The sequence below is a fragment of the Fomitopsis serialis genome (assembly GCF_022376445.1).
Source record: "Fomitopsis serialis strain Sig1Antser10 chromosome Unknown B0H18scaffold_150, whole genome shotgun sequence".
Taxonomy (NCBI): domain Eukaryota; kingdom Fungi; phylum Basidiomycota; class Agaricomycetes; order Polyporales; family Fomitopsidaceae; genus Fomitopsis; species Fomitopsis serialis.
In genome coordinates, this window is record NW_025955110.1 from 45,080 (window position 1) to 69,643 (window position 24,564).

The following is a 24,564-nucleotide window of genomic DNA, read 5'->3' on the forward strand; positions in this document are numbered from 1 at the left end:
GTCGGGAAGCGATCTACGATCTTCTCCATGGTCGTCCCCCTGTCCACCTCCTCCAGTATCTCATCAAATCGGTCGCGGAGAACTATGACGGCGTCTAGCTTCATGGCTCATGCAGGAGGACGCCATGTAGGGCACGAGGCGGACATGCGAATGCCGACCAGTGCTCTTTGACCTCGATAGAGTGCGGCTGGTCCGGGTCTCCTGCGGGAAAGACGGGGCGAATGTTTTGGGGCGGTGGCTTCCCGGCCTTCGGCGGGACACCTGTGTCTTGTCCTGATGGGTCCACTCACCGAGGGCCTCCTCCCCTTCATCCCCAGTGGCACGCGCTTTCGTCCAGCTTTGACGCATGATACTCGGGTACCCTTCGAATTGCCCAGGGGCCCGTGATTCGTGGCGTTCCCGAACAAACAGGAACATGAAAGCGAATAATGGCCCGACTGCCTGTCGAATGAGCTTGGCCACCTTTGGAATTGTTCATGTCACTTTGATCTTAGCACAGCGAGTATGATAAGTATTTACTTACCTTCTTGAAGACGTGAGGGGCTGTTCCGAGACGCAAACCTCGATCATGATCAGATGGAAGTTCATGAACGAAAATGGAAAGGAGATGACGACGTCGGGAATGGTGTTTGGGTCGCCCTTGATAAGCATGGTAAGCTGTGCCAGGAGTTGGTGCTGCAGTGTGAATTGGGGGTGATGGCCGATCTGGCGGAGCATGTTGCAGACGTAAGTAAAGATGATGTTTACCAGGGTCTCATGCACAGTGGAGGGCGGTTTATAAGGTGCCATGCTGAGCTTGGGGGCGAGGACAGAGCACAGAGGGAAAGGTCGCTCCTCATGGGCGCAATGCCCGCGCGTTTCCGGCGCTGGTTTTGAGCCGCCCACGGGAAGCTTCTCACAAGGAAGCTTTTGTGACAGGGAAGCGGATAATGGATCGATACACATACAATACGCTCGTACAAAGTTCGGAGGGTATACATAGATAGATGATGCGATAATCTACTCATCTACGAGGACCAGACGGGGGTCGTCTCCAGCAGGGCTCCCCGCTCGAAACCTCTGAGTCCGCCGACGAACTCATGCGCTACATGCCCGACGGACTGGTCGAGGAAGAAGATGATGTCATTGAGGCATTCGTGGGCGAGGAGGTCCACCCGCTCCTTCCACTGGGGCTCCGTGGGGATGGCGCGCTTGAGGGCGCGATCAAGAGGCGTGATGCCCAGATGAGCATAGCTGTATGAGTGTATGATGGAATATAACCGATCCTTGAGGATCCGCGCCCATCCACTGGGCTGGTTTGCAGCTGCGACGCAGGAAGGTGAGGCTGCCAGGCAAGGAGCCTCTGTGCAAGGATGAGTACGGTGACCCATAGATGTGAACCCAATCTTACCAAGAAGTGCGATGTCTCCTTCTCCCAGTCCTCTAAGCCTCGCGCCTCCTCCACACATGTGCGGAAGTCGCCGAACTCAGCCCGCTCGTACGAAATGAGGCATGCCTGTAAGGCGGGCATATCCTCTTCCAGAGCTAGGAGGGGCGAGTGATACCCGGTACCCGTGCTGGTTGGGACAACCAGCGCGATAACGAAGCCTTGAAGGGTGGACATGAGGTCCAAAGCCCCGGCCATCTGTTCCTTTCATGAATCCTTGTTAACTGTAACAGCTTGGAGGCTTGGACATACCTTCTTCATCTCGTACTGGAGCTCCCCCACTGACTGCACCCCATGCAAAAGAAGAACTCAGTTCCGAGTTCATCCTTCTTCCTGATAGTCCTAACCACCCGCCCCTCATGCGGAACTGTACATCGACGGTGAGAAGATCGCATTGAGAAGTCATGAACGTATCCTGCATCTCGACCCGAAATGCACTCCTATTGAGGAGACTCGCGAAACGCTGGGCCATGGCGATGGAGGAAGTCCATGAACGGTGGGTCCCAGAACCACTGCTTTCCGAGACTCCGGCCAGAAGTCAACGCTGTGTAACGCGTTAGCCGGAATAAGAGAAAAGGGTGTTCTTGGAACTCACCGCACGCGTTGAAGGAAAGCTAACCACATGCTGAGCCGAGGTTGGTAGGAATCATCGTCCGAATCAGTGTGGTGCATTGAAACGTCGTCGTCGTCATCCAAATTAGCGTGGAGCATTGATGTGTCTTCATTGTCCGACGCGTCGGGATAAGCGGGGTTCAGCTGCCAGAGTTTGGACAGTATGTCCTGCAGCACCCAGCAGCGACGTTCCTCAATGTGGGGTATGTCCTGAGGTTGAGTATTGACACCAACCATTCATGATATGTGAGACTGACATCTCACCTTCTGCACGAAGTGATCGGGGTTGGAGAGCTCCCAAATTTCCCGCAAGCTCCATATCTCCTCGAATACGTACACCATGAAATCGTGATCCACCGGATTCACTTCAAACTTCTTCAAAATGGCCCAGAACTCCGACGGTAACGGTTCCGAGACGATGGTCCGCTGAGAGCTTTCCGCACCGAGAGGTCGAGTGAGGCGATGCGCCTTGTTATCGAACGATTGCACGCTGACCGGGCTGGCCGGAGACCAGTCAGAGGCGACCTTGATAGGACGGTTGATCTGAGGAGGAGTTTGAGGCAGAGGGGTGGAGTCGATCTCGGAAGACGGCTGACTGCCGTCAATGTCAGAACCGAAGTCGGTTGCCCCGGCAGAGTCGGAGTCGATATCCGTATCAGAGCCAGAGAGATTCCTTGCGTGAGGAAAGCCAACAGAACGGCGAGGCGTCGCCATGTTGAGAGCGAGTGTATGTCGTGGCTGCAAGAGGAGTGAGGGAGTCACCGTTCAAGTTGTCGGCACTTGTCTCGTTCATGGGAAATTGAATCGGGACAACAGACCACAACTAGTGCGGTGTCAATCTGTGCGCTTTCATTTCAGTCAGTTCGCTTCTACCAACTGACGACATAGGGATACCTTGATGGGACCACATCAGAAGAAGGCAGCATGAACGTCATGAACGTACAATTTTTGCGACAGACCGTCCGGCATATATAGCTCGAAATACACGGTGGGCTCTTGCGGTTTGTGGGGGCGCGGCAACTTCTTAGGGTCAGCCCAAAAAGGAAGGTGGACATGGAATGTCCAAGACCCTTTCCCGGTAAGCCTTCACACCATTCAGAATGCAACGAGATATGCAACGGCACTCACGCAATGCAATCAATACCGAGAGACTGTGAAAAGTACGTACAGGTGAGTAACTTCAATAGCTTAATAAAATGTCAGAGGTACGGAGGTATCAGTGCTCACAGAGACAACCAGTTAGAAGGCAAGGCGTCGTAATAAATCCTACAGTGATAAAGCACCCATGGATGCGGCAGATACGCTTGCCCAAGTTCTATAGCTGTAAGGATATTAATGACGGTGGCATAGATCATGGAGGTGGGTACAAAAAAGCGGTGGTGGAGAAGCCCATATCCACGCCGTAACATGGGCGTTTACGTCCGTCTAAGCGACTGAATGAGTATGAGACGCTGAGCGGAGACCACGCGCCGTCGCTCATATTCTTCCCAAGGCTTTTCTTACGCTTTTCATCTCATCCAGAGCGTCATACTGTCCCGGTGAGATTTGTGTGAAATATCCTCTATCAGGGATCATGTACTGACCTCTACTGACTGGCCAGTGCAAGATGAACGTACCATTCCTCCGCCCAGGGGATTACGACGACAGGACCTGTCCGGCATGCGACAGACCATTCAGGACAGCACAGGGCATGATGGCTCATTTGAGCTCTGCAAAGTCCTGCAAATGGTACAGGAAGGGCAAGAACCCCGTTCCTCACGACCGCCTGGTACCTGAAGTTGTGGAACAGGTACACGCCGTTATCCAGGACTCGAGCGACGCGGACGAGGAACCACTGGATTTCCATGACATCATGGAGAACAGGGATCTGTTCCGGTTCGTTCTGCCTACTTCTACTGTTGATGATGGGCCCAACGGAGACCAGGGTGAAGCGTCTTCGTCTTCATCCAGTTCTCGGCCTCCCCCGACAGCTCGACTGCCAGCTCTGGATGACGACGAAGACACCCGGGTGGAGGATGAAGACCCCGAGCGGGGTGCGTAATCAGAATGGAGGAGACCGTTGTCGACACGTGGAAGGCTTATTTTGGAGAGGATGTTGAGCAAGAGGACCCTCCCGAGGACGCAATGGATGTGGATGGAGTGGGTGTGGATGAGCAAGCGGCTAAGGATCCTAACCTCAAGTGGAAGCCCTTTGCATCCGAGCTAGATTGGCGGGTGGCAATGTGGGCTGTCAGAGAAGACGTCGGGCAGAACTCACTGAACAGGTTTCTTCTCATACCGGGGGTGAGTTGGCCACGCCTGTGTGGGTTTAATCACTCATTACGAGTCTTTGCGTAGGTTGTTGAGAAGCTGGAACTCAGTTTCAAAGACGTCCGACAGCTTTTCCAGAAGGTGGACAGCATCCCGGACCGAGCATCATGGCAGACTGCTACGCTCACCTTCCCTGATCGACCAGATGAGAAGCACATGGTGCGGTACAGGGACATCATCGAAGCGATTAAGGCCTTGGTTGGCAATCCAGCGCATGCCAAACATATTGTATACCGGCCCAAACGAGTCTTTGCGGACCAGTCGCGGTTGAGGCGCATATACACGGAGATGTGGACGGGCCTCTGGTGGGACACCGTACAGGTAAGTCAGACAGCTCATCAATGGTACAACCAGTAGAATGTTGCTAATGCTATGTTCCGTGCTAGGAACACTTACCTGAGGGCGCCGCCCTCGCGTCAGTCATATTGGCCACCGACAAGACTCAGCTGACACAGTTTTCCGGTAACAAGTCTGCTTACCCCGTCTACCTCACCCTCGGCAACATACCCCGCGCCATCCGCCGCAAACCGTCCGAGCACGCTTGTATCCTTCTTGGGTACCTGCCTGTCTCTAAGGTCAGCAAGAAGGGCCTCACCAATCGCGAAAGCAAGGCTCGAACGCAGAAGCTCTTCCACGCTTCCATGCGCCTCATTGTCGAGCCCCTCATCAAAGCTGGTGTCGAAGGTGTGGAGATGACCGGAGGTGATGGCTGCGTGCGCAGGATATATCCTATCCTCGCCGCATATGTCGCTGACTACCCCGAGCAATGCCTCGTCACTTGCTCGAAGTACGGGACCTGCCCGAAGTGCCAATGTCCAGCGGACAAGCTCGGGGAGAAAGACCCGAGCAGCCCTCGCACATCCGAGCTCACAGAGAGTATCATCGACGATGCATGGTCGGGTGGTCGCAGTGCGGCTGCGGCTGAAGTCGAATGCATGCTACGGGACGTGAACGGTGCGGCGCGGTCGCCGTTCTGGACCAATCTCCCTTACGCAGACATACATCTATCCATAACACCAGATGTTCTCCACCAGCTTTACCAGGGGGTGTTCAAACACGTCGTCACTTGGTGTCAAGAGCTTCTCACCGCAGAGGAACTAGACAGCCGCCTCCGATGCCTGCCCCTGCGTACGGCATCCGTCATTTCCGTAACGGCATCTCCTCTCTTTCTCAGATATCTGGGAAGAGAGGAAAGAAATGGCTCGAGTCCTCCTCGCATGTCTCGTTGGCAAGGTCTCAAAGTCAACAATGCTCACCTTCAGGTCTCTGTTGGATTTCATCTACTTAGCGCAGTACCCCACGCATGACGACACTACCTTGGAATACATGGAGGATGCACTCAAGACGTTCCATGCCAACAAGCAAGTGTTGGTCGACCTCGGTATACGGGATGATTTCAACATACCTAAAATCCACTCCCTTCTGCACTATGTCCAGTCCATCCGGCTCTTCGGGACGACGGATAACTACAACACGGAGATGTTCGAGCGACTTCACATCGACTTCGCGAAGGACGCTTGGCGAGCATCAAACCACCGCGACGAGTTCCCGCAAATGATGCGGTGGATCACCCGCAACGAGAAGATGGCTCTCTATGAGATGTTCCAGAGGGAACGTCAAGCGGAGGAGGATGCTGAACACCCGGAGGACGAAGAACATGCCGAGACCGGTTCATCGGTACCAGAAGAACCTCCCCACTCTGTCACAACGGAAGGCGTGGACATAGCGGGGACATCTATCAAAATAGCGAAGTACGCACCTGCTCCTCAACAAAACCTAGCTATGGTTCAAACCCGCCATCACGCACCCGGATTTACGACCGCACTCGTTCAGTTCATCAACGCTTTGCAGCCTGACTCACTCCGACTCAACAGACAAGACCTCTCCAGAACGTGGCTGCCGTTCCAGCGCGTCGATGTCTTCCACAAATTCGCATTCACACCTTACGAGCTGGACGACGGGAGGATTGACATTGATGTTGTGAAGGCCATACCGGCTTCGGTGCGATCAGGGCGGAAAGACCGCTTCGACACCGTCATCGTGTTGGAGAGCGGAGATGCGGAGTCCACCGGCGTACGAGGTAAGTAATTGTTTCTATACCCACCTGCTGAACGGCTAATTATGTATACAGGGACAAGAGCGGGGAGAGTGAAGGTTATCTTCGCTCTACCGCGCAAGCTCCCTGCGGTGCAAGGCGGAGGGTCTGCACCTCCATGGTGGCCACGGGGTCCGCTCGCGTATGTAGAGTGGTACACTCGCTTCGCGCCTGCGGCTGACTCCTCCCACTTGATGTATTCGGTCAAGAAACCGCCGTCCTCAAGCAATGGTCTGCCACAGGGGAAGATTATTCCCCTGTCGCAGATCCGGCAATCCTGTCAGCTTACACCCGTTTTCCCCGGCGGTCCTCGCGGCACTGTTCCCGACTCCTGGTCATCGGAAAACGTGTTAGAAACGGCTAGTACTTTCTACGTTAACAACTGGGGTGGATTGTATGCGTACCAAACACTTTGGTAGCCTCTAATAACAAGTACAGTTAATCCTGGTCTCCAGTGCAGCATTCTACGCCTACAAAATTGGGAGCGCCAATGGGTCCCATGTTCGGCGCTAGTGGTAAATTAATCACTTCTCACGCCTCGTTCAACGCTTTGGCGTGGCTTTCGTACTCTCTGAAAACGCTTTTGCTCTCTCTTATCCTCTTCACCGTCCACCCGTCCACCATCATGGCTTCTTTGGATCCTCGCGTTCAATTCCACATCTCTACCTTTATTCCTTCCTTCGGCGACGTTTGCAAGAAGGTCAAGCGGTGCCCCCATGTGCAGAAGGGTTCCCTCAACCACCTCACCGTGGTTGAGATATCGAGGACGGGTCTGGGGACCCTGTGGAGCCATGTGAGTTACAAGTTCCATGATGAGTCTTGTTGAGTACTGACAGAAGCATACATAGTGCCCGAGGACTGTCAAACCCTGCCGTACCTTGCCCAGCAAGTTGCAGCCGAACGACGATGAGGTTGCCGCGGCGCGCCCGTCCATCAACGCTGCACTGCCGGAGGAGGGCCCAAACCGATTCATTTTCGTCGGCGGCATCGAGGCGTGGCACAAGAGCCCCGAATTCCCGGAGTGCCTTCGAGGGACGGACGAGATAGGAATAGTGGAGGTATTCTTTTATTACCGGGTGAGTTTGTCAGTCTCTGCGTGTATGTATACAGGGCTCAAAGTAACTGGGCAGGATCACGTTGCGCCCATCCAGCTGCCCCTCATGTGCCGTGTACATGGGGACTGGGAGATAGAGCTGCCGTTCCGCCAGCCGGTCACTCAGGAGGTCATTCCATGCCTCAATGGCTGGAAGAGGGACCCTAAGGAGTACCCGGCACGCTTCGACATTTACGACGTCCAGCAAGCTAAGTTCATTCCCCTCGGGTCCGTCAACGAACCCATTCGCATCCCCCTACCCCTTCGGCACGTCATCCTCGTTAAATACGAGAGTATCTACGACACCATGTGGCCCCTCTACTGGGCTAAAGGGATCCGCCCTTCAGGGGCTCTGGGCGGAATCCTGGCCAACATGTACCCCCGCCCGTCCATCTGGCCCGTGGGCTTCGATTTCCCCAGGACCCGCATCAACGCGTTGTCCGTGGTCCGGGTTGAAGGCAACCACCGGCCTCACGTCTTCACGCCAGCGGAGGGCGATCCGGACTGTACCGTGGAGAGAATGAACGTTCGAGAAGATGAGGTCTCAGCGGATGGGGACTCGGATGCGGACACGGATGTCGACTCGGATGCCGACTCGGATGCGGACTCGGATGCGGCCTCGGATGCGGAGGATTGGGATGGTGAGACGGCCGTGGGGGACTGAGGAGATCTGAATACATGTACATCCCATCTTTGTAACCGTCTGTGTACTATTTTTTTGAAGACTGAATAACAATGTCCTAGTGTAAAAGTACGAGAATGCAAAAAAATACACATGAGTGGGAAGCGCCTATGTCTTGGTGTGTCTCACGCGTCCCCGAACGCTTTGACTCGTCTTTCTATCACTCTCAAAAGGATTTCTACGCACCCTGCTTCCCCTTTGAGCTGCCGTCCATCGTCTTGCACCATGGCTTGCCTAGACCCCCGCGTAGTTTTCCACATGTCGACGTTCCTGCCATCCTTTCGCGATATCTGCAGAACCGACCTGACGTGCCCCAATACGACGACGCCGGGCTCTGCCAACCACCTCGTTGTGGTCCAAGTCTCGAGGACGATGGGAATTGGGACCTTGTGGGAATACGTGAGTGTCAGAACATTCGCTGGCTGTAGAGTACTGATGAAAAAGTGTCAGTGCCCCATGTCTGAACTCTGCAAGACGAGGAAGTGCGCCATTCAGCCTGACCGGGTGGATGTTGCCATCGCCCGTCCGTATATCTACACCCTGCTGCCGCAGAACTGGCAGGCGCGGTTCACATTCATCGGCGCGATATCGAGTTGGAACAGAAGCCCGGGAGTGCCGCTTTGTCTTAGAGCGGAGGGTAGGAAGGCGGTGGTGGAGGCGCTATTCTACTACGAGGTGCGTGTATTACAATGATCTCAAAGCAACTAAGGAGGCTCACACAAGGCCCGTAGGAGGACGTGGAGCCCTTGATACTCCCGTTGCTGTGCAGGGTGCACAACAACGAGATTGAGGTGCCGCTCCGCCAGGCCCTCACGGAACAGGTCATCCCTTGTCTCAACCGCTGGAAGCGGGTTCCCGGTGAATTGCCCAGGACCTTCCAGATCTATAACGGCCGGACACGGCGGTTCCAGGACCTCACTTCCATTGATCATCCCATTCACGTTCCCCTTCGCCTTACCCGCATCATCATGTTCAAGTACGCGCACATCATCGCGACTCCATACGCGCACATGTATGGTCCTGGCGACCGTCCGTTGCGTCCTCTGTGCAGCCTCCTGGCGGGGATGTACGACGTGCGGTTCATCTGGCCGGTCAACTTCCCTTATCGGCGCCGCCGCCTCAATGCCGTATCCCGCGTTCACGGCGGGGAGCTCGTCCACCCGGATGAAGACGACCCGGAGTGCACCGTGGAGATCGTAGAAGGTTAGGGGGACGTAGGCGAGGGCCATACACAGTGAGCGGGAGTGCGAGAGTGCCGGATTAGGGCGGTGGATGCACTGGCAAGGCTGCGCGTATATTCTCCGTACGTTGTAAGAATTGGAATGCATGTAGTGTACTTCTAGAGCGATTGGAATGTACTGGGAAAGCAGGTCTCTAATTGTGAAAGAGTTATAATATCATTCTCTTCTCTTTGCACCGGGCGCTACCCTCGGAAGTGTTGCTTCCGCCCTCCACCAAGCGTCTCTGAGTACATTCTCTCCACTTCATCTGCCCCCTCCCCTGTCCACCGCCATGCCGCTAAACGCCAACCTCAGATACTTGTACTCAACCTTTCTCCCGAGCTTCCGTAACGTTTGCGAGGATTCACAGGCTTGTCCGTGGCAGGAAGCAATCAACCACATTACCGTGGTCTCCGTATCTAAGCAGGGGAAATGGGGCGCGCTATGGGAATACGTGAGTGGCCCAGATTTCTTGGAAACTATCCTTCATTACTGATGAGCCCACTCGGGGTCAGTGTCCTGTCTACGATAGACAGAAGTGCCCGACAGTGGCGCGAAACGTCCAGCCACGCCCAAGTGACATGAAGGACGCTGGACCGTTCCTAACCGAATTGCCCTCGTCACAGTGCGAGGAGCGTTTCATCTTTCTTGGAGGAGTTCAGGAATGGCATCGCAGCGTCGGACTGCCGGCCTGCCTGCTCGAAAGCCAAGGGAGCAGAGGTGTTGTCGAAGTATATATATACTATGAGGTGCGTCGTACAAATCTTGGCTACACTCACACAATGCTTATTCCCTACACCTAGGATCGCTGTCCACCCATGTCGTTGCCCCTCATGTGTAGGGTGCACGATCATGAAATCGAGCTTCCTTTCCGCCAGCCAATCACTGAGCAAGCGCTGCCTGGACTCAATCCGTTCAAGAAGCGGAAATACGGAGACCCACCGCAATTTGAGGTCTACGATGTAGACAGCGGAATGTTTCTTCCTCTCCGCCGGCTCACTCTAACCACCCCGCTCCACCTTCGTCTCCCCCTTTCCCACATACCCGTATTCAAGTACGCCCACGTCAACCACATCAGTAACCCGCGCGATATCGCCCTCGGCACTCGTAATCTGGGTGCCTTGTGCAGCATGAAGGTGGGCATGTATGACCTGCCCTTCGTATTGCCCACCGCCCTTCCTATACCCCGTCTGCACATGCGTGCGGAATGGGTCCTCAAACGCCGCAGCTTTCCCATGACCCTGGAACGTCCGTTAAAGGGAGAGCCTGGATACAGCGAGGAGGTGGTGGGGGGCGAGGTGCCAGTGGACGCTCCAGCGCACATGGCAGAGGATGTTGCGGATGATGAAGACGGGGTGGAAATTTGGGAGGTAATGTCCAATGGCAAAGAAGTAGCTTACGTTCCAAACCGCACCGGGGGCTACTCGTGGGTAGAATCCGCTTGAGTACCATTGAAGTTGACACCTTTTCATATTGAACCCATCTCTGTATGCCATGCACAAATCCTCAAACATGTATTCCTACGGTGAACGGTTCTCGGCTACCACTAGCTCAGAGGAGAACAACATATTTAAGGTGAAGCTCACAGCGAAGTCTCAAATTAAGATTGCTCGGAGAGTTAACCAAGTGCTTTGAAGGGCTCCAAAGCCGGTTTGACTCACTTTAGAATATGGGTTTTCTCTTTGACACCTCTCGACCCATGCGCGCTGTACGAGTCCCGCGGCTACAGAGTGGTTGGCCAACATCCCATTCCAGGTAAGCCCGAGGCAAGCCCTGGCGCGCCGCTCTCGACGACCGCCAGACTCGAGTCCAAGCCGCTACTTACTCGCACTACTTGCACGTCGATCCATCTGCTTGCTCGCACCCATTTCAATGTATTCACGCACGCTTGCTCGCCCGTATCCACGCCCATTGCTCCTTCGTCTGCGGATGTTCCTTGTGCGTGTCCGCCCACACACTCGCTTGCTCATGTACTCATCTGTCCGCTCTCAGTCACTGCCAATCACCTACTTGCCCGCTCACACAGCCGCCTATCCGCCCGCATGTCAATGCATTCGCGCTATCCCCTGGACCTTCAAACACGAAAACAAACCTTGAAGGTGGAGGGTGGTTGGAATGGGAAGGGCGACTCGGGGAAGAAGGGAAACAGCGAGCGCGAAGGCTCCAAAAGTAAAGGTGCGCCCCAGCTCGATACATGTACCAAGCAATATAACTGTTGTCGCCAGTGTACGCCCGTGTAAGGGTACCGGTAGGTGGATCATTGTGCCATGGGCATGTTTGCCCCCACACCTGCCCGCTCATATGCTTGTCTGCCCACTCTCCCATTGCCGTTCCCGTACCTGTACGCCTGCTCGCTCGTCCGCCCGCCAACTGACTCGCTCTTTCGACCACCCGTCCATCCTTTGGCTCGGTCGCCCACCTGCCTATTGACTGGATGGCATCCCCGCCTGTTGACTTCCCGCCTATCCGTTCGCTCGCCCGCACGCCCAGACACTCGCCCACATGCCCAATCACTGGGCCCCGAGCCTACTGAGTAAGATTTGACGTTTCGAACGGTAGACCCGGAGTGAGATTCGGCCGTCTAAGACGGTGCGGCCGGCGCCGGCCGGAGGGGTCCGGGTCAACGTTGCAGACGGTAGCGTACCAACGTTCCGGCCGCAGGGCTGGCCGGCCGGATACCTCTCGTCTCCAACGTTCCGGCCGGCCTGCACCCTGCCCATGTGTCCCCCAGCGGTGCACCCGGAGCACCCCATCCCCCGTTCCAACGTTCCGGCCGGAGGACTGGCCGGCCGGACACCTCTCGTCCCCAACGCTCCGGCCGGCCCTCCACCCTGTCCCTGCGTCCCCCAGCGGTGCACCCGGAGCATCCCATCGCCCGTTCCAACGTTGCGGCCGGAGGGCTGGCCGGCCGGATACGTCTCGTCCCCAACGTTCCGGCCGGCCTGCACCCTGTCCCTGCGTCCCCCAGCGGTGCACCCGGAGCATCCCATCGCCCGTTCCAGCGTTCCGGCCGGAGGGCTGGCCGGCCGGATACGTCTCGTCCCCAACGTTCCGGCCGGCCTGCACCCTGTCCCTGCGTCCCCCAGCGGTGCACCCGGAGCATCCCATCGCCCGTTCCAACGTTGCGGCCGGAGGGCTGGCCGGCCGGATACGTCTCGTCCCCAACGTTCCGGCCGGCCTGCACCCTGTCCCTGCGTCCCCCAGCGGTGCACCCGGAGCATCCCATCGCCCGTTCCAGCGTTCCGGCCGGAGGGCTGGCCGGCCGGGCACGTCTCGTCCCCAACGTTCCGGCCGGCCTGCACCCTGTCCCTGCGTCCCCCAGCGGTGCACCCGGAGCATCCCATCGCCCGTTCCAGCGTTCCGGCCGGAGGGCTGGCCGGCCGGGCACGTCTCGTCCCCAACGCTCCGGCCGGCCTTGTACAGCACCAGCTTACCGCTAGAATTGAGCCCTGGATCAGGCAAGCCAAAGGAACGTCGGCTGGTTGGACGATGCGTCAACAAATGGATGGCAGATGATAATATTATCTCCCATCAATGTTGATAAGTAGTGATCATGCTGCGGGTCAGCCATCCTTTCGAGTCCTTATCTCGGCCATGAGGAAGCCACATGCTATACACAAGGTAACCATGAGGCCGCTTTTTTTCAGGGACGTGCATCCGGCGTTGTCTGGGGACTTGCGACGTCGCTCGTACGACTCTGCATCAATCCCCACCATGGTCACAGTATCCCAAGTGCACAACCAGTACTGCTCGTATCTGGAGGCATTGTACCTCTACTTCCTCTCGGTGCCGGCATCGCGCCCCGGCGCCGCTCCGCTTCCCGGACTACTCCTCGACGTCTATCTGGTTCGCCAGGCCAGGCGTGCAGCGCAGATGCTGGCCGACGCGTACAGGAATCGCCGTGAGCCCTCATCAATCGTTCGCCTACATGCTCATCCACTGATTCACCAGGCAGGGACTGTACAGTGGGATGCGTCAACTCATCCATGCACTGTACCGGACGATGATGAATTGGCCGGAGTGCAATACGAAGACTGCCAGGATCCGCTTACCATTGCTGACAATCAGGGCCGGGTGCTGATGTGGCACCTTCCCGGCGTGATCACGGAGGTCTTCCAGGTACGCCAGAATACATATGTCCACCACCAACTGTCTATGACCGACTACAAGAGAGCGATATGGCAAGCCACGATCGGTCTCAATCCACTTCTCTCCCAGAATCGCCCCAAGGCGAGTGCAAGCTGGAGGGAAAATATCGAGAATTTCCGGGAGCCGCAGGAGGGGGACGACCTTAAGCCGGCGTGTGTCGCGTTTTCGCCGGGGTGGTTCTGGCTCGGACACGCTGTACGTCTCCGGATAGACTTCCCGAATTGTTCGCTCAAAGTTTAGCAGGGCGCCAACGACGTCCCACTGGTCTCTCGATTGCTCACCGATCCGAACACCGGCCCCGCCGGTCGCATGTGGTTAGACCAGATGGCCCATCCGCATATCATCATATCCGGCATGCTGCGCATCATGCACCCGGATTTGTATGACGCCGGTCGTGCCTCTATTGAAGCTCTGCGAAGCGACCCGGACCGGGCCAGCATTGTAGATTTGTGGCACAACCCTTTCAATGCCCTTTCGGTAATCACGAACCGAGCGAGCCCGGTTCATCGGGACATGCTGTCTCCGAAGGAATGGTACGACATCCTGATGACGATTGGTGGCGATCACGACCAGGTCATCAAGTTCCCGACGTTGGGTCTCCGACTTCCTTACAAAACCGGAACGGTCACCGCATTCTCGGGCACTCGGCTCCCCCATGATGTTCCACATGCGTCGGCGGAGCGATTATGTGTGGCATACTTTATGCGACGGAATGTACATCGCTGGGCTGGGATGCCGGACGTGAATTGGCGGAACACTTGGGAGTGAAGGTACTTCGAAAGCGGGATATGTGTTGGGCTGGGGGGGAAATGGTTCGTTTGGGCACTCGTAGTGTTTAGGGTTACGAGACCAGTGCTCAACCCCGCGGCTATTTTACACATGTGTGCACTTCACTAGCCCCCGACTACACATCGTTGACCGGCCGAGATTGAGTTTCCTCGGGCCGGGAACACCGCGTGTCATCTCGGTGAAATGTGCATGTCTTCATTGTAAGCAAGCAGTGGGAGAAACACATGGATGGAACATGGGTGGAATGACACAAATTCTACACTACTCATCACCAGCCTGAGTGACCCGGAAATGAGACGCCACTGCCGGGGCCCTTGGAGTCATCCCGCGCTGCCAGGCTTCCCACTCTGCCGCATTCGCTCGGGCGGCAGCGTGCCAGAAGTTGAGCTCCGCCTGGATATAGATATCCATTGTCTGCATGGCCCCTCCAAGTTGCTTGAACCACTTGAATAGATCGTTCGACATGCCTCCCGGCATCATTTCCGGGCTGAGGGGCGGGGGGTTCGGGAAGCGGGGGAGATATGCCCGGCTGATTTGCTCGGCGCGAACAGTAACTCCGTCCTACGACACAAATGTGCATAAGCAGAGAACGCAAATGGTGGTTAAATTGTCGTACACGCAACTTCTCTAACTCCAGTTGCTGCTCGAGACGGCGGTATTGTTCTCTCGACGCTCCGAGCTGCTCGGCGATGATCTGATCCATGTTGCGCTGGTTTTCACGCAGCTCCTGCAGAACTGCTTCCGGAGTGTTGCTTTCCGGCAGGGCGGGGACGGTTTGCGGCAGTTGATCTTCCGGTGCCTGGGATTAGCATCGCTGGAAACTTGTGCTTAGACCGAAACACTTTACCGTTGTGCTCGCCGGAAGGAGTGTCGCTGGTTCCGGTGGGAGCGGGCGTCGCACTTTGCCCTGGTGCGATGCCGGATACAGCCTCGATCACATTCGTGACAATGGCCAAGTCGTTGCTTCCCCGGGGTGCCACAATCTCACAGTAAGCGGTCATTGCTTCGGTAAGACCATACGTAGCGGCCACCTCTGGCTTCAACAGCTCCTGGAGGCCGATCATGAGGGCAGAGACCGACTGCATTGGTCGTATGTTAGCTGCACGACAAGCAAACGATACCGGGGCAGCTTACGATGCCCACGAGAAAATTGTTAAGCGCGCCGGGCATTGCAGGATTCTGCTTGGCCTCGGCGAGATTTTTGAGGGCCTTCGGAATCATGATGTGACTTTGGCTGTCCGCGAGGAGTTCGGCGAGCATGGTGTTCATTGTTGTTGAGCAGCTCGGTCCAGACAACGCGGATAGTGTACGATACAGGAGTAGGTGTGGACAACATGCGAGTGCGAAGCGTTATCATCAACTGATCGCCGATGCTGAGCACGTGATTACATTCGGGGAGACATGCCTTCTTGGGTATAGTCTGCTCGGCACGTGTGGCACGTTGCCGACAGGCCATTTTGCAGCCCGCCTTCTGTAATGGTAACTGTGATATTTTACCCCCATCACCTTCCTCAATCACACCAAGCTCTTACTTGTGTTGACTTGCCATATGGACATGGTGCGTTCTCATTGGTCCGCACCTATCCCACCGCGCGCATTGACTGGCATTGGCAGTCTTTCCGGCTCGAAGCCTTTCCTTTCCTCAGCTGGGAATTGCTTCCATTCGCATTGTCCACCCCGTGAGTGCTTCCCACGGTTCAATGTACATCAAGATTGTGACATTAATATTTAGTTATGCCGAAGTGGTGCCCGAGCGGCCACACACATATTCGATCAGGCGATATCTGTGTGGACAGATCGTCATGTCGGTGACGTACGAGAGCAGCGAAATGTCCCTTGACATTTCCGGGATTGATGCCAGGCTGGAAAGGATTATGTTGCTGTTTGATGTGGTGGAGGCGCGGGATGGAATGTTGATGGATTGAGTCCTTTGTTCCAAATGCTTACACATGTACTCCTGCTGTCGTGCTTTCAATTGCTCCAAATGAGCCAGGATGATCACCGAACTCCCATTACTTGGCATGCGACATTGCAGGATGCCATCCCGGGCAAAAGTACATTTCATGTCCTCGTATGAATTACCAGAGCACCGACAGTCCCTCTAAGATACGACTTTCCTCTGCCAAGGCCACGCGGGCACTATGTATACAGGCATACGGCATTCCGGCCAACACCTCGTTCACCTAACCCGGGCCGAGTATTTGCCTGGTCGCTCGGCCCGAGCTTTTGAAAGAGTGCTCGGACCAAGGGTTTGGGAAGTGCTCGGGCCGAGAGTTGGGCACACAACTGAGGCCTTGAGTTCTCAACATTGCTCGGGCTAAGAGCATGCCTGATACCTCGCGCCGAGAGTTTGGACTGGTGCGCGGGCCGAGTGGTTGGTCACATTCTCGGGCCGAGGGTTTGGACTGGTGCGCGGGCCGAGTGTTTGGTCATATTCTCGGGCCGGGAGTCTCGAGTGGTGCGCGGGCCGAGTGTTTGGTCATGTTCTCGGGCCGGGAGTCTCGACTGGTGCGCCGGCCGAGAGTTTCGTCATATTCTCGGGCCGGGAGTGCGGACTGGTCCGCGGGCCGACTGTTTGGTCACACTCTCGGGCCGGGACTTCGGGCAAGCATTCGGACTCGGAGCTGGGACCATGGGGCCAGACAGCTCGTCACAACCCTCGGAATATGTAAACTGTGTAGCCGGGTAGGTGGTACGATCACAAACTAAATTTCTATACTGCCACTACATCACGACATTTGGCTCCAGGTACAGATCCCGCCATGCCACCTTCGCATCTTCACGCAGGCGATCAAACAGTGCGCCTTGTGCTCGGCAGTGCTGGGAAAATCCTGGGTACTCGGTATCGGAGTTAGTGGTCGCTAGTTCCCGCCACCGGCATGCTTCATGATGAAAGTATCGGCACACGGAGTCAAGCTCCCTGCGCAATATGGCGGCTTCTTCCTCCAATCTGTCACCTTTGAACGGGCATGGAACCACTGTACCCTGTGAACTATGCGCGATGTCAGCAGTTATTCAATGTCCCACCGCCGTCTCACGTACTGATTCCCAATCGTCATTGCTCCGTATGTCGCCACCGACGTTAACATTCCATATCCACGAGGGGGACTTGTGCCGTTGGCCGGCCTTGTTGGGCTCAGCAATGGCGGTTACTGTCTTTAGATCGTCTGGGGTGAGCTGCTGATATTTAGCTTGATCCTCTGCAGACAGGCCGAGCACTTGCATGGCCGCTCGGGCCCGGCGATAGATTGCGGCTTGAAGCTGTACAGCTCGGTCGAGTTTACCCAACTTGGTGAAGGATCGGGTGCGCTTCTTGTTGCCATCTTTCCTCCCGTGCCGAATGGTTGTCTGGAACTCAAACGATTTCTTGCCGATGAGAATCCGAAGCTGCTGCAAGGCATCATTTGCTTGTCCGCGCCGCAGAGTGAGCTCGTGCGCGGCCAACCGTTGCAATCCATTGGCGGTAAGAGCATTCCGAGTGAAATTCGAAGGTAGCCCGAGTTTGGTATGTTCCGCCGCCTTCACTGGGTATGGTGCGGGCGGTTTACTGGGAAAGATCGACCATGGATTGTCGGCATGTGCTGGGGGATCGTTGGGATCGTCTTCCCACTCCGCAGCCGAGTCGTCATCCACTGCTTCCTCCTCTGCCACGCCCCAGTCATGCCTTCGGTGAATTGCAGCCGCTCGCCGGTGGAACCGCCGGATCTGACTCTCGAGAGGCTTCCTCCGTTTGGCCAGCTTTAACTCTTGAGCCCCCGTCACAATGGCCCCCATTTGCTTTATGTCTTTCTGGATTGCGAGTCTGCGGGGTGATCAGAAGTAACCCGGAAAAGGCGGTCAAAGCACTGACTGTTGCTCTTCAAGCTTAAGGCCATCGGCAATCCAGTCCGCTGTGCCAACGCGGTCCCCGCCGTCACCCTCTTCTTCTGCCAGCTTAATCTGAAGTTCGAGCCGCGAAGGCACTGTCACCAAATCAGCCCTGAGCTCGGCATGGAGAGCAGAGTGTACCAACTAATTTGTTTCTTCGCTTGATACCTGTCCATTACCTTCACATCCCGAAGCCTTCGTCGTTGTACTATCCTGAGTTCCCTTCTCCACTCTCCCAAAATCTCGGCATCGACACTGGCCTCCTTCGCGGTGAGGTCGGCCTTCATGTCGGCCAGCAGTGGCCGATTGGCTTTGATTTTTCTTCTCAGCGAAGCCACTGTCCTCCGTCAGCCCAATGTGTGATGCCACAATCAGCTAGACCATACCCATGGTGATCATCTTCTTCCAATTCCAATTGTTCATGTGCCGGTCGAGGGTTTCCTGCCGGTGGGATGTTGACATTGAGCGGGTACTACCCGACACGGGATTGATCCCCGACCATTGGGTTTCGATGATCTCGCCGTCAGCTCCCCGGCCCCCTCGGTGAAGGTGAGAGAGTGCCGGAGCTCGCACTCCGCCTTGTGACCGTGAATGTGAAAGAGGCCAATGCACTTGTATAGGACGAGGCCCCCCGGCATTTGAAGATAAGGATTGTCGTCAAATCGGTCATGGAGATGGACGTGGTACTGGCACATGATGTCGTATGATACATAGACGTGCCCAATACCTCTCGAGCGGTAGCCGAGAGCATTGGACAGGGAGTAGTCCATGTTCATCTGACGTTCGCCCTTCTGATAGTTCACTACCGAGTGCGGAAGGAAGCACCCGTGCCTCAAACAAGATGTTGCGCCGATCCCGGTGACAGCGAGCTTATGCCGGTCGGCGTTGGCCTGGGAGACCGCCTTGTGGTCGTTGCAGCTTGAGTGCTGTGGACGTGTTAGCCACACGTTCGTATGCCGGCTGTATACACCCTCACCATCTTCACGTCCTTCGCTACTCTCAGGTGCTCCTCGTATGGGCCGGGATGAACCATGAACATTTTCCCCGGCATCAACGGTACGTCGTTCTCGGGCTTGCGCATTTTCATTTGCTCGGCGTGGAAGTTCCCATCCATGACATATCCTCGGGCATATAGGTACCTCCAGAACAGTTCAGCTGGCGTATACCGGCGAACAGAGTAACTACTTACTTCCTATCATCCACCTCCCAGTCCTCGGGTATGTTCACTCCGGGCTGCGGACATGCCGGGCAAAAGTGAGCAAGGTCTCCGTTGCCCGGGGCCTCTCGCCACTGTGGCCCGTATCCAAACTGTTTCTTCGCCTGGAGCAACGCCCATTCGCGGCTCACTCTAAGCACTCAAGGTATCGATCCTACTTCCATTTCAATCATGTGCTTTGCTGGTATTCTGGACGCTCACTCACCGGTACTTCATGGGGAAAAGCCGGATTGGTGGCCCGTCGAATCCGTGCGTAGTAATTCATGGCGGTAGTCTTACACTCCAGATTGTCCAGCAGGAAACCGTCAAGTGCCCCAAAGGTGAAGCACGTACGAGCCTTCGCTGGCTCGCCGGATACAACCCGGCATCGAGAAGCTGCGATGTGTGGTCACCGGCGTCGGGACAGCCGCACCACGTCACCGGGAGGAAATGCACCCCGGTGGTGTCAACAATAGTCATCATTGCGGGCGGGGGTCGCGGAGGTGAGTCGGCGTGGTGAAGAGGGTCCGCTGGTACATCGCCATCATCGTCGGCCGCGCGATCGGTCGCCCGGTCCATCTCCACTTCCTCGTCATCCTCCACGACAACCGCCGGCTGGGGGCATTCTCTGCCCCGGTGGCCGAGAGTGATTGAAACTCCAACTTGACGGAGCCATGAGGGCTCCCAGTATCCTCCGAGGTTCCACTGCTCAACCCGGTGGAATGGTGTTCGCCGGTGCTCGGCGAGACAGCAGGTCGGGCAGAAGATTGGATAACCAATGCACGACATGCACTTCCATACCCCGCCGCCACTGTTGCAGCTCGAGCACATATAGCTCCCCTCGGCACTGAGCGCGGGAGGCTTGTAGTGGGCGTACAACGATCGCAGATAGTTGTGCTGGAGGGGAATCCACTCTCTAAGCATCTCAGGTTGTGTCTGATTGAATTGGTGAGGCTCTGTCTACGATACAACATGGGCACTTGGTATACCTGCGGGGCACTCTGTCGAACTGTGGGGAACTCGCAGAAAGTCGTGTTGGCAACATCATCGGTTGGTGGCGTCCAGCTGGACTGTCTTGTTGTCGACCGAGCGGTTCGATGGGGTGTAGCCGGCGGAGTCTGCAACCCGCTATTCTGCACCTCGACAAGCCGTGACCTCACTCCCCTTGCAGTCCTTCTTTTCGTCAGTGTGAGTTCTACCACTGCAGGAGAGGTTGCCGTTGGCCGCAGTCGACCCATGGTGTTACCAGAGCAATCAACAGCTCAGCAGTTTGATAAGGGCAGAGTTCAGCTCTGTATTGCCATTGCTCACGTCAAAACTCCTGCAACCATTGCGATTGCCACTAGTGCAGCAGTATGCAGCGGGCCGGCCGCCCGTGTTCCGGGTATGGTGCGGCCGGGGCCGGGATCACCGACGTGGAGTCGCTAAGTGTTGCAGTTCGTCTAAATCAGACAGCATTTAGGATTCCATGATGGTTCGCATGAGAACGGGGCGCATAATGGCCCGGCCGGACATTAGTCAGTTGCGTATATAATGATGCGGCCGGCAAGATGTCGATCACAACGGTCCGGCCCGCCCGCCCGGTCACGTGTCCGGCGCAGTGAGTTTCATCCAGTCAGACGAGGTGCCAGAAGCATTTGCTGGATGCTATGTTGGAGCCAGATCAGTTTGAGCCTTCCTTGGCTTGCCGGTCGGGACGGCCGGTGATGGGTCTTGTCTTAACCTGGTAACCGGAGTCAGTGACCGGACCCGGCGGCGAGCGGGATCTGCGGTACGGCGAGTACCATGGAACTGGAGAGCTACAAGTCACACCTTGGTGACTCGCTGGAATCCAATGTGGGTTCGTCCGTGATGCTCCGGCCGGAACCCTCCCATTCTGGGCGGCCGGCGTGCCAGCACATCAGAGTTATGGTGATAAGTAAACAATGAAACGAATGTCGTGTAATGGTTGCAGGTAGAATTTGTGTAAGCCCGAGTACAGCGTGTTAGCTAAGCTCAGAATCGAAAGGTTGTGGCGAACAAGGCTTGGGGTGTCACCGAATCCGTCACCCCGAGGCTACCGAACTCTTGCCACCACCATCTTCGTCGACAAATCACACCTTGCTCACCTAGCATTCTCACTTCACCAGACAACTCGCAATGGGCAAAGTCACCTGGCAAGAACCGGACCTAGTGATCCTGAACAGCAACCTGGAGGATTATCAACAGGCTTCCGAGGATCCACAGCGACGTCAGGAGCTCGTGGAGAACAGCATTCAACGGCTGGAAGAGCGGAAGAAAATCAAGTTTGATGCTCAGTTGCGAAAGGTATGCATTCGACGACGATGATAGAACATTGGTGGCTCATCTCCGGCAGCGCGTCGATAAGTGGTACTCTAACCGACGGGGGTCGAAGGAGCAGGTCAAGAAGGAGATGTTTAAGCTCGGCAAGGACATAACGTGGAGGACGGTCGCGGCCCGCGACCGGGAGGATGAGCTGGGGGAGATCATGGCGAGGATTGCCCGGGAGAGGGGGAAGGATGGGTTGGATGACGACGACGACGAGGAGGAGGAGGGGGATGAGAGGGAGACAAGGAAGGCCAGGCGATGCCGAGCCGCCAGATCCCGGCCATCTACCAAACCGCCTTGAAGGAGCTCTGCGACAATCTCTCGCCGGAGGACCAGGCCGACTACATGCAGGTCGCCAAGGATTGGAACACGCAGGTATGGCCGGCCGACCTTCAACGGAAGCAGCTCGAGAAGTACGGCACCACCATGATCCGGGACTTCATGAAGATCATGTGGAGGAAATGCGGGGCAAGGTGCTTTCTCCTCGTCGGGATCCCGATGGCGGACGGGAAGAACGGTGTGTTAGAGTACGTGTGCCCACCGTAGTGCTAGGCTTCGAATCGTTGAATACATTGTCAGGTTTGACTTCAACGACGAGATGATACTTGAAGAAGATTCCCCGAAGGTACCGAAGTTTACTGCCACCCATGCCGAGTGGAAAACCGGCCTGCTGTATGACATGTGGAAGGCATACATCAAGACCGTGTTCGGTATGTGAGAGCTTTCGGCGGCGCGAGCGAGACCTAAATCCGGAGCAAACAGATGGGAATGGATTCGAAGAGGAAGGAGACCACGGACCGGCATCGGTCATCGAAAACATGGACTGGGAGGAGGACGAGGACGGGTATCCGCTCATGCCGCCGGCGGACCACGACTGTTTCAAAAAGACGAAATTGAAGCGTATGTTTTTGGCGACGTTCGTTCGGAAGACGTATGGTACGCGTGTCCGGGATTGATACGCATTCCATTGTTGACATATTATCAACAGTTAATTTCACCGGACGATCAACAGTCAAAGTGCCGTGGCAATCACTGTCAGAACTCTCGGTTCGTTCATCGACCCTGAGTACCTCCCCGCCGGCACCGTGCTGAGCGACCCGAATAAGATGCGCACCGGGGACCTCGACGCAATCCTCACTCATTGGCGGGAGAGGCAAGACGACCATCCGCAGGGTCCGGTGCTGCGGTTTAGGGCCTGGAAGAATTCCAAGCTGGAGATCGTCGTCCCGGAGCCAGTAAAGCCTAAACCTTCGGCGAGGCGACCTAAGCCACAGCGTAGGCAAGCCACGCCCGGACCGTCTCGCGCGCGCCGGCAAGAACCTGCCGGCGATATTGCTAGCGATGAGGCGTCCGCAGAGGAGAGCGAAGCGGAGGAGACTTTCAGTGACCTATTCAAAGCCGACTTGAGTACCGATGAGGAGGAGCAGCCAGCCAAACCGTCGCCGAAGCGGAAAGACAAGGGAAAGAAGAAGGCGCAGTCGCCCGAGTTGACGGACGATGAAGCACCTCCCCCACCCCGTAAGGACAAGGGCAAGGCTGCCGATCGAGGTGCTCCACCCTCGAAGGCCCGGCCCACTCGGGAAGTATCCCTGACGACAACCCGGTGCCGGCAGGGAAATCGGGCCCACCGAGGGGATTGCAGCGCCCGCAATGACGGCTCTGGACGGTGGGAAAAGGCGGTGGTCATATCCAAGGCCCACCGAGCAAACCCCGGCCCAAGAAGAAGGCCGCGAATCCCAGCAGTCCTCGGCCCGAGGTAGTCCCGGAGGGCCCGGTCCCCAAGAAGGCTGCAAAGCCCATACCCGGCGACGGTGGGACCAAAGGGAAAGCAGAGCAGAAGGCCCGTAAACCGTCGCTCACCTCCAAAGCGAAGGCGGGCCCCAGCGGAAAGAAAAGGGCTCCGGTGGAATCCAATGCCGAGGACGACGACGAGGTGATCATCCTACCAAGTCCGGGTGAGTATAAACCTGCTTCGGCTTGGGTGTATTCTTATTCCCGTCCACTTCACAGTGAAGCCGAAGAAGGCCAAAGACACGCCGGCCGTCCGCACCGGTCGTCCTGGACCACAGCCGCATGAGGAGAGCCCGGCCACCGCTGGGAAGAGTTGGGAGGAACGGCTCCAGTGGCTCCGGGAGCTCACAGCCGATGACGGGGTGCAAAACCTGGTCAACAAACTGCCCTACCTAGTGAGCTCCACCTTGACGTGCTCGCCATTGATGTTCTGACGAACCACATCTAGTCCGAGACCGGCGCATGGCAGTCCAAGACTAAGTGGGACTGGGCAGTTGGAACTACCGCCGAGCCCGATGCACGCCGGACATTCACAATGACAAGGACGTCCTAGCACGGTTCCGTGCGTGGCTCACAAGGATAGGTACCAGTCTTGCGGACACCCCGATGAGCCGAGAGAACGGACTTATGGTTACCTTGGCGATTGCCATGGTTGTGAAGGACATCGAGAGGAAGATCGATCACCGGAGCGACGAGGAAGACGAGATCCCACAGTACGTGCACGGATCACAACTTGGTTGGAGCTTCGTCGAGGAGCTCGGCGAACACTGCGAGACGATAGGCAAACTGTGGGAAGACATGGCACATAGGATGCAGAAGAAGCGGAAAGCTGGAGATGTGCCCGAGAAGTCGTCAGCGATCGGCGCCCGGATCAAACGGTCGAAGCCAAACCCATCTGAATCGCCCGCCAATGGTCAATCGTCAGCCCGGACGTCAAACACGAAGAAGTCTGCGTCGCCGGCCAAGATTAAGTCTCAAAGCAAGACCACGACGGCGACGCGAAGGTC

At 56.4% G+C, this 24,564-nt stretch overlaps 7 protein-coding genes across 7 annotated transcripts; 4 read left to right on the forward strand and 3 right to left on the reverse strand.

Moving 5' to 3' along the window:
• Positions 1–1,007: 1,007 nt before the first annotated feature.
• On the reverse strand, positions 1,008–2,752 carry B0H18DRAFT_1125294 (uncharacterized protein; the record flags this gene model as incomplete). Its single annotated transcript, XM_048034994.1, has 6 exons — positions 1,008–1,340; positions 1,391–1,624; positions 1,679–1,711; positions 1,937–1,970; positions 2,022–2,248; positions 2,303–2,752. The coding sequence occupies 6 exons, from the start codon at positions 2,750–2,752 to the stop codon at positions 1,008–1,010; spliced, it is 1,311 nt and encodes a 436-aa protein (XP_047886778.1).
• Positions 2,753–3,731: 979 nt separating this feature from the next.
• B0H18DRAFT_1125295 (uncharacterized protein) lies at positions 3,732–8,200 on the forward strand (the record flags this gene model as incomplete). Its single annotated transcript, XM_048034995.1, has 9 exons — positions 3,732–4,071; positions 4,128–4,321; positions 4,376–4,669; positions 4,735–5,476; positions 5,535–6,428; positions 6,480–6,830; positions 6,899–7,236; positions 7,292–7,519; positions 7,574–8,200. 9 exons carry the CDS (start codon positions 3,732–3,734, stop codon positions 8,198–8,200), a joined length of 4,008 nt encoding a protein of 1,335 aa, XP_047886779.1.
• A 243-nt stretch (positions 8,201–8,443) lies between these two features.
• B0H18DRAFT_1125296 (uncharacterized protein) lies at positions 8,444–9,426 on the forward strand (the record flags this gene model as incomplete). Its single annotated transcript, XM_048034996.1, has 3 exons — positions 8,444–8,617; positions 8,669–8,893; positions 8,950–9,426. The coding sequence occupies 3 exons, from the start codon at positions 8,444–8,446 to the stop codon at positions 9,424–9,426; spliced, it is 876 nt and encodes a 291-aa protein (XP_047886780.1).
• An 830-nt stretch (positions 9,427–10,256) lies between these two features.
• On the forward strand, positions 10,257–10,883 carry B0H18DRAFT_959632 (uncharacterized protein; the record flags this gene model as incomplete). The annotated part of the gene is made up of 1 exon (XM_048042838.1): positions 10,257–10,883. One exon carries the CDS (start codon positions 10,257–10,259, stop codon positions 10,881–10,883), a length of 627 nt encoding a protein of 208 aa, XP_047886781.1.
• Positions 10,884–13,152: 2,269 nt separating this feature from the next.
• Positions 13,153–13,827, forward strand: B0H18DRAFT_959633 (uncharacterized protein; the record flags this gene model as incomplete). The annotated part of the gene is made up of 3 exons (XM_048042839.1): positions 13,153–13,339; positions 13,460–13,557; positions 13,609–13,827. 3 exons carry the CDS (start codon positions 13,153–13,155, stop codon positions 13,825–13,827), a joined length of 504 nt encoding a protein of 167 aa, XP_047886782.1.
• An 810-nt stretch (positions 13,828–14,637) lies between these two features.
• B0H18DRAFT_959634 (uncharacterized protein) lies at positions 14,638–15,645 on the reverse strand (the record flags this gene model as incomplete). The annotated part of the gene is made up of 4 exons (XM_048042840.1): positions 14,638–14,937; positions 14,993–15,175; positions 15,219–15,455; positions 15,511–15,645. 4 exons carry the CDS (start codon positions 15,643–15,645, stop codon positions 14,638–14,640), a joined length of 855 nt encoding a protein of 284 aa, XP_047886783.1.
• A 1,684-nt stretch (positions 15,646–17,329) lies between these two features.
• On the reverse strand, positions 17,330–20,676 carry B0H18DRAFT_1125300 (uncharacterized protein; the record flags this gene model as incomplete). The annotated part of the gene is made up of 10 exons (XM_048034997.1): positions 17,330–17,368; positions 17,419–18,178; positions 18,227–18,338; positions 18,389–18,580; positions 18,630–18,782; positions 18,830–19,169; positions 19,220–19,382; positions 19,433–19,476; positions 19,793–20,374; positions 20,428–20,676. The coding sequence occupies 10 exons, from the start codon at positions 20,674–20,676 to the stop codon at positions 17,330–17,332; spliced, it is 2,634 nt and encodes an 877-aa protein (XP_047886784.1).
• Positions 20,677–24,564: the final 3,888 nt, after the last annotated feature.